Here is a 7,523-nt window from a genome sequence, read left to right on the forward strand (position 1 = left end):
TCCTTAATACACGTCCTAGGTTATATATTTATTTTCATTGACAAAATACAAAGATAGTGGCTTCAACTCGTGTAACTCATCCAACGGGGTCCTTTCAGAACGACTGATGCAATTCATTTTTTATTGTAAAATGCATTTCATTAAATGACGCTGTTGTTGTCAATAAACCGTTAACAACAATTAAACACCTAACAGGGGACACGTTTGAACAGTTTTGTACAATAAAAAAAAACTAAAATATGTTTTACCATGTGTCAGGGCCGTCGTTGTAAATTGACGTCATCAAATGTCATTTATGTAGTCCTGTAGTGTAGTTTGTAAAAAAAACATGTTTTGTTGTTTGTAGTTTTCAAAAAAATATATTTTGTTTTGTTGAATTTATAAACCAAAATCTCAAACGGGAAATAAACTGTAATATATTACAATATTTACTCGAACAAGAATAAAGAATAAACAAGAGAGATTTACCCCTCCACAGGTTTGCTGCTGTTAGAAATTATATGATTAAAATATTATGGTAGTAGGCCTATGCATGTTGTTTATGGTTTTTCTGTCATTTTTTCTGAAAAAAATCTGTACTTCTAACTTGTTAAAAAAAAAAAGAAGTTTGACTTCCGGCATGCAGCTGACATCACAGTCACGCGGCGCGTGGAGTCTTTGCTGGACCGTTTACTCTAATATTAGGGGTTAACACAATCCTTGCTGTCATTACTTTTTTGACCGTTTTTAACCCCTGCCATGTGTTTGCAATCCTACTTGTTAATGTTTAACTTCTAAAAAGATAGGCTGTCCATGTTGAAATCGCATTGTTCACAGTAGCAAACGCGTGCAGAACAAACTTAGAATACTTATTTGTTAAATCAACTTTTATTCAGACTATTTAAAGTTATAACGGGAAGAATGGCCGCCCTGCGTGCAGCAAAGCAAGCTTTAAGGAAAGAAATAAAGCGGCGTGTAGCAGCGTTAAGTGACGAGGAGAAGCGACGACAGTCTTCGGTCCTCTCCAAACAGCTGTTCAGACACCCCAAGTATGTGTCCTGCAAGAGGATCGCAGTGTTTCTGAGCATGCACGATGAGGTGCGCACAGAGGAGATCATCAGAGACGTGTTTCAATGTGGGAAAAGCTGCTTTATTCCAAGATATGAGAGCAGCAGCAACCACATGGACATGTTGCAGCTCCGCAGTCTGCAGGACATGGAGACCCTGCCGCTCACTGCGTGGAACATCCAGCAGCCTGCAGCAGAGGACAGCAGCAGAGAGGAGGCACTGTCTGCAGGAGGTGGGAATTATATACTTATTTTATTCAGACAGTGTTACATGTACAAATCATGCATTCAAAATGTTACTTAGCTTATAAAGTTGTTGAATCAAAATATAATTTTACTTAAATCACTCATAATAAATAATACATATATATATCAATGGATTATAATAAGTGATGCATTCTTGTGTTCTTAATTTTAATTTAACACCTGGTAAAATTTGAGCTTACTTTAATGGCTTTTTATACTGCATGCATGGTATATTAATCCCTTAAAGGACATCATAATTCTTTAGTTTACTTTTATTGTATTTATCCATTGAACCGACAAAAATTACAGTATTTGCTTTCAAATTGTAAGTAGCATAACATGGAAATACTCAAGTAAAGTAGGCTGCAAGTCCCTCAAAGTTGATAATATGTATGCGCCACCAATGTATATATTTAAATAATATGATACATAGGCCTAAGTAATTATTTCTCACTGCTAAGAAAAAATCCCCCCAGACCTTTTTGATTCAAAAGCCAAATATGTAAAACATATAAAAACACATTTATTTTCAGCGCAACAATAAAGGAGAATAGAATGCCCAGATATAAAAAACGGACCATTTCACAATCTTTAAATATTCAATAAATAATAACTCTGTAAAGTCTTTACTCACTCAAGATTAAATTAAAAGTAAATAATCAAGTTCAGTTTTAAAATTACCTTAACTCAAGTAAGCCTTTGTAAGTACAATGCATATGTTTTAGGCAATTACACATCAACAGCTTTTACAACTAGCCTACTTATGTTAAGTGAAAACAATATTTCCTACACCAGGTTTGGATCTGATCCTGATGCCAGGGCTGGGTTTTGACAGTCTGGGGAAGCGTCTGGGCCGAGGGAAGGGTTTCTACGACACCTACCTGGAGCGCTGTATGAAGCACCCCAAAGGGAAGCCCTACACCATCGCCCTCGCCTTCAAAGAGCAGCTGCTTCCAGAAATCCCTGTCGATGACAACGATGTGCTCATAGATGAAGTCCTGTATGAGAAAGATTTATAGATCATCAACAGTTGAATGTGGAATTCTAGAGAATAAATAATGGCATTTCAATATGTCCAGTGGTTCAGAAATCCGGAAAAATGGGTCCATCGCAGGGACAGAAGTGTAATTCTTGCGAGATTTCACACATTGAAGTTACAGTTATGTATTGATTACAATGCTTCAAATAAATTCTAATGAAGTTTACAAGCAAGAAACGTGTCTGAGAATGTTTTCATGTGGGTGTAATGCAACAATGTAATATAATATTCTCTCAAAATCATATTTTAGTATTATATAGAAGTATGTTCTTAATTGTTTTTATTGAGAAGAACTGTATATAAAAGCATAAACAATTTTTTACCAATAAAAAGGTTAATTCAAACTTTAAGGGCATGTGTTGCCCATATTAATAACATCTATTAATTAACAAAGTTAAAGTTACATTATACAATGGCAGGCAAACAATGATAATTAGAAATTATGCATCATTGAAAAAAAAATAGCTTTATATGTTAAATGGGGTTTTCCATTGTACAATTTCTATGAAATATTCATTTTTTAAATGCAAGTAAGTACGTAAGTAAGTAAACAGATGATAAATAAGTAACTAAATAAAGCTGGACTTTAGCATCACCAACGAAACTTTGTGCTGCAGATGTTGATATCATTTCAGAGTGACACATCTTTCTACTACATACGATCTCTCTGCCGCACTACGCCCTTCAGTTCCGCCCAAAAGGGAAGTGACGCGGGTGCAGAAGATGGCGTCCGCAAAGCCTGTGGACCGCTGTGGTTTCTTACTACCCGTTTAATTTCTGAGCCGAGTGGGGGATCTCCTCGTCTGGCAGATGGAGGATAACATGGCAGTGAACCGCTGCCAACCGCTCTCCTGAACCCGGAATCGAACCCGCAACTTCATGTCCGACGGAGCCGGAGCTGCCTGGTCGAAGAGGGGCTGTGGGGATTCGCACCGCCGAGGTGAGACGGCTGGTTTTAGCCGCTAAGCTAAGCTGTTACCCCGGCAGAGCAGTGTTGGGTCCCCCGTAGCTCCAGCCGCTGAGAATCGTGACAGTTAATTTGGCTAGCAGGTAGCTAGCTCTGAAGTGAAATATTTTAACATTTTACACATTATACAAATTAAAAGACATGTTTCATCTTTTGTGTGTGTACCATTATTATGTATAGCCTGAGCCTTTGTTTTTGGGATCTAATACCAGCATGTAAGGTCACATAGCTCAAGTAAAAACAAAAGGTGTATACGATTATTTATTATTTGAACAAAGCAAAGTATTTCCTTTATTACAAGGCAATGGGAATGATGTGCTTCTCACTTATTTTGATACACTTCATCTACTGTGTGCAGGGAACATTTAGGTAGTGATAATATTTCAGAGAAAAGTAACATGGCTTTATGAGAGCACCAGATATGGAAAAACATTTCTGACAGTGAAAGGAAAACATTATATAGCCTTGTAATAAAAAAAGAAAAAACCTGTAAGTCATTATAATGAAACTCAAAAGGAGGACTTAGTACCACAACAGAGTAGAACACTTTTTCAAAAATAATGAAACGTTTCTTTCTAGTTTAAATACAAAGTCATTGTTTTGGAAAGTTTCTCACTATATTGAAGATTAAATTATTATTTTGACAAAGTTTCTTACTATTTTTGAGTTACTAAGTCATTATCTTGAGACTTAAATTATTATATTAAGTTGCTAAGCCATTATTTTAAGAAATCTTAGTCATTGTTTCAGGTCATCAAAGGTTATTTTGAGAGTTTCTCATTACCTTGAGTAACTTAGTTATTATTTTTGATTAATCTTTCATTATCTTGACTTACTAAGTCCTTGCTTTGAAATACTGATTCCTAATTTTGACATACTAAATCATCATTTTGAGAATCTAAATCATTATTTTGATTTACATAATCATTATTTCAAGTGTGTTAGTATCTTTTATCATCATTTTTTGTTTATGTTTTGTTATACGTACATGTGGTCTGTTTGTGTCGTGGCACATTTGATGTCTCTCTTTAGTTTTCCGTCGTCCTCCAGCATCTTACGGTTCTTCTTCTGTTTCTCTGTTAGAACCAGGGAAACATAAACACAGGAAATGCGAGCGACCCCTTAACGCTCAGCCCACAAAGCCTGTGATTGTTCCCCTGGGCTCCAAAAGGTATGAATTAACGGTCTGCAACACTTCATGTTAACCCAAAAACCTGATCAGCTCTTTATTTCCTCCTCTTGATCTCTCACTTCTTTGTATTTTGTGCTGACAGTTTAAATAATTGCCACTTATTGCTGGAGGTTTGTTTCAGAACTGTCCATCAGTTTTAAACTTGTTGACTAACAAAAGCGATATGCAAACAGTTTTAAGGCCAAAACAATGTGGTGTGTGTGTGTGTGTGTGTGTGCGTGTGTGTGTGTGTGGATCTCCACATACTTTTGTCCAGAGTTATTGAAGTCCTTGTACGGCTGTTTTTTTTGTTATTGCAGTTTGCAGACGTTCACGCTGTAATGTGGCGGGTGTGTTGGCTTTGTCGTCCAGGTGATTGGCGCTCAGAAAAGGGACTTTGTTAGCATCTCCTGGACACAAGGGGCACTGTCCTCTGATTGGCTCGGACAGCCCCCTCTGACATGCCCGTGGCCAATCAGAGGTGAGTGTGCTGTGTGTGTTTGTGTTTGTTTTCAATTGTGTGCAGAGAATGTGTGTTTTCTACTTTCTTTTGTTGATATATAAAAGGTTTGTGTATTTTGTTTCTATTAATAACCATCACTTTGTGACCAGTACAATTCAAATTAAGATAAAACTTAGGCTTACATTTATTGGGAAGTTTTCTTACACTTAATGACTTAGTATCCCATCATAATGATAAACTGTCGAAAAATAATGACAACAAATCTTTTATTTTGAGACAGCTTTCTGATTATTTTAATTAAATTATTTTTGAGATGCCAAAACGCTGTGTGTTTTGATGCTTAAGAAACTGGATGATGTTGCAGTATCTTTTATTTTCTCTTTTACCTCCTCGCTATGTTGCAGTGGAGCAGTTTTATTTCCCCAGTGCAGTTACTCTTTCTTTGTGAATAAGTAACAGCTTGTTAGGATGCAGCTGAAGTGCTGAGCTTTTAAAGCTGAACGTCCTTTTAAAAGCCCTTCAATTCCCCGGCTTACTTTATTCAGCAGCACACAAACGTTACCTTGGAGAGCTCATCTGCTGGTTTTGTTTTCTAATCCTATTTAATTCTAGTCTTTATATATCTGTTGTTATCAACTCACCCGGTCTCCATCCCCCGCCTGTTCCTGCGTCATGCCTGCAGGTGTGTTATGTCAGGGGCAGATGTGGAGGTGTACCTGTCCCAGGTGCATGATGGGAGTGTGTCGTCGGGCTTCAGGGCGCTGTACGAGGAGCGCCTGCTGCTGGACGTCACACTGCTGATAGAGGAGCACCACTTCCAGGTACACACAGTCCAAATGCATGTATGAAGCCCTCATTCAAGACTGTATACATATCCCTTTACTTATGACTGCAGGAATATCTCTGCAGAATTTAGACAATCCAGTCACAGATGTCTTATAAAATTGATAATTATTGAAGATATAAACTTGCAAGATTTAGAAAAAGACTTCTTAGCAACTTTTAATCTGTAAAATACTGATGTAAGGCGACTTTCAAGGAACAAAAAACTGCTTTTATTCCCAGAGAGACAGGTCTCTTCCAAAAAAGTCCATACAAGCCAGTACACTTTAATCTAACTAACTTATTCTAAAATCTAACGGAAAAAAACCGAGTAAAGTCTTTTTCCTTTTTATATTTATTATTATTTATTATTTATTTATATTTAATATTTATATCACTCATGTCTGTCCTCCTGCAGGCCCACAAGGCGCTTCTGGCCACGCAGAGCGACTATTTCCGGGTCATGTTCACGGCGGACATGAGGGAGAGGGACCAGGACAAGATCCACATGAAGGGGCTGACGGCCGCTGGCTTCGGACACATTCTCCGCTTCATGTACTATGGCTCTCTGGAGCTCAGCATGCCCACTGTGCAAGAGATCCTGCAGGTAAGGCCAAACACAATCTGACATCCTCTCTGCAACACAATACTGGAATGAGTCGTAAAACACTAGCATTTTAGCACTTCCTGTCCACTTGCTGGAAGTCACTGTTTCTTTTGAAATGTCATTGATCGAACCATGGAGATGCTGCCTTCAGGGTCCACTATAGAAATCAATCATTCCTGCACCATTTATTATTCCTATCTTGAGCACATCTTTTGAAAGAAATGTATAGGTATTTTATTGGCTCTACTTCCCCAAAAATATTCTTTGGATAGGAAAGGGAGACTAATGTTTGACTTTCTATTTTCAGAAGTGATTTGTCTGTGGGGGGAACAAAATGTGTCTTTGCAGATTATCAAAAAAACGTATTTCTGGACTACTGCTTAAATGTTGGCAAAGAATAGTCTGTCACAGGAACAGCATTTTATACATTTTCACTTCTCCACTTCCTGTCCCGCCAGGCGGCCATGTACGTGCAGCTCACCGAGGCGGTGGAGTTCTGCTGCTCCTTCCTGCTGGCTAAGATCTGTCTGGAAAACTGTGCCGAGGTCATGCGCCTCCTGGAGGACTTCAGCGTGGGTGTGGAGGGCGTCCAGGAGCAGCTTGACAACTTCCTGCTTGAAAACTTTGTACCCCTCATGAGCCGACCAGACTTCCTGTCCTACCTCAGCCTCGAGAGACTGCAGGTAAGAATGTTGTTTTTGCAGCCAAATTAGAGCTATTAATACCTACTGTCATTACCGTCAGGATGTATTAATGACCAAGACACACACTCAGTGGGACATTTAACAATAATTTTCTAAATGTTTGAGCTCGTACTGACGTTATGCTTGAAGCTATAAATGTCTGTAGACATATTACCGCCATCCAAGCCCCAAAAAACAAACAATCCTCAAGACTTTACCCAAGATCTTTTCATGAATAAATCTGTTCGGTGAGGTTCTCCCTTCCAACATTTTTGACAATTTGTTTGGGGAATTCTTAACACCAATTTAATATACCTACCACTAAAAATATTGTGTATTTAGGAAAATACTGAAAGTGTTTACAATCCTACAAGGTCCCTACTGGAAAATAACTATAATAATGTTAATATAGCATCATCTTTATTTGTTAATGTGTAGAAATACCATCCTAAAAAGCAATCCATACGCAGGCAGAACAC

At 38.0% G+C, this 7,523-nt stretch overlaps 2 protein-coding genes across 2 annotated transcripts in view; both read left to right on the forward strand.

Annotated features, from left to right (window-relative positions):
- Positions 1 to 606: 606 nt before the first annotated feature.
- Positions 607 to 2,519, forward strand: mthfs (5,10-methenyltetrahydrofolate synthetase (5-formyltetrahydrofolate cyclo-ligase)). Its single transcript, XM_079661202.1, has 2 exons — positions 607 to 1,279; positions 2,088 to 2,519. The coding sequence occupies exons 1-2, from the start codon at positions 901 to 903 to the stop codon at positions 2,309 to 2,311; spliced, it is 603 nt and encodes a 200-aa protein (XP_079517328.1). The 5' UTR covers positions 607 to 900; the 3' UTR covers positions 2,312 to 2,519.
- Positions 2,520 to 2,979: 460 nt separating this feature from the next.
- Positions 2,980 to 7,523, forward strand: part of klhl15 (kelch-like family member 15) — a 10,938-nt gene continuing 6,394 nt past the window's right edge. Inside the window, exons 1-5 of the mRNA XM_079661203.1 lie at positions 2,980 to 3,271; positions 4,382 to 4,469; positions 5,615 to 5,753; positions 6,173 to 6,361; positions 6,820 to 7,044. Coding sequence (XP_079517329.1) covers positions 3,211 to 3,271; positions 4,382 to 4,469; positions 5,615 to 5,753; positions 6,173 to 6,361; positions 6,820 to 7,044 — 702 coding nt within the window. The 5' untranslated portion in view covers positions 2,980 to 3,210. The remainder of the gene's footprint in view (positions 3,272 to 4,381; positions 4,470 to 5,614; positions 5,754 to 6,172; positions 6,362 to 6,819; positions 7,045 to 7,523) is intronic.

This window comes from Notothenia rossii, assembly GCF_949606895.1.
Source record: "Notothenia rossii genome assembly, chromosome: 12".
Taxonomy (NCBI): Eukaryota; Metazoa; Chordata; class Actinopteri; order Perciformes; family Nototheniidae; genus Notothenia; species Notothenia rossii.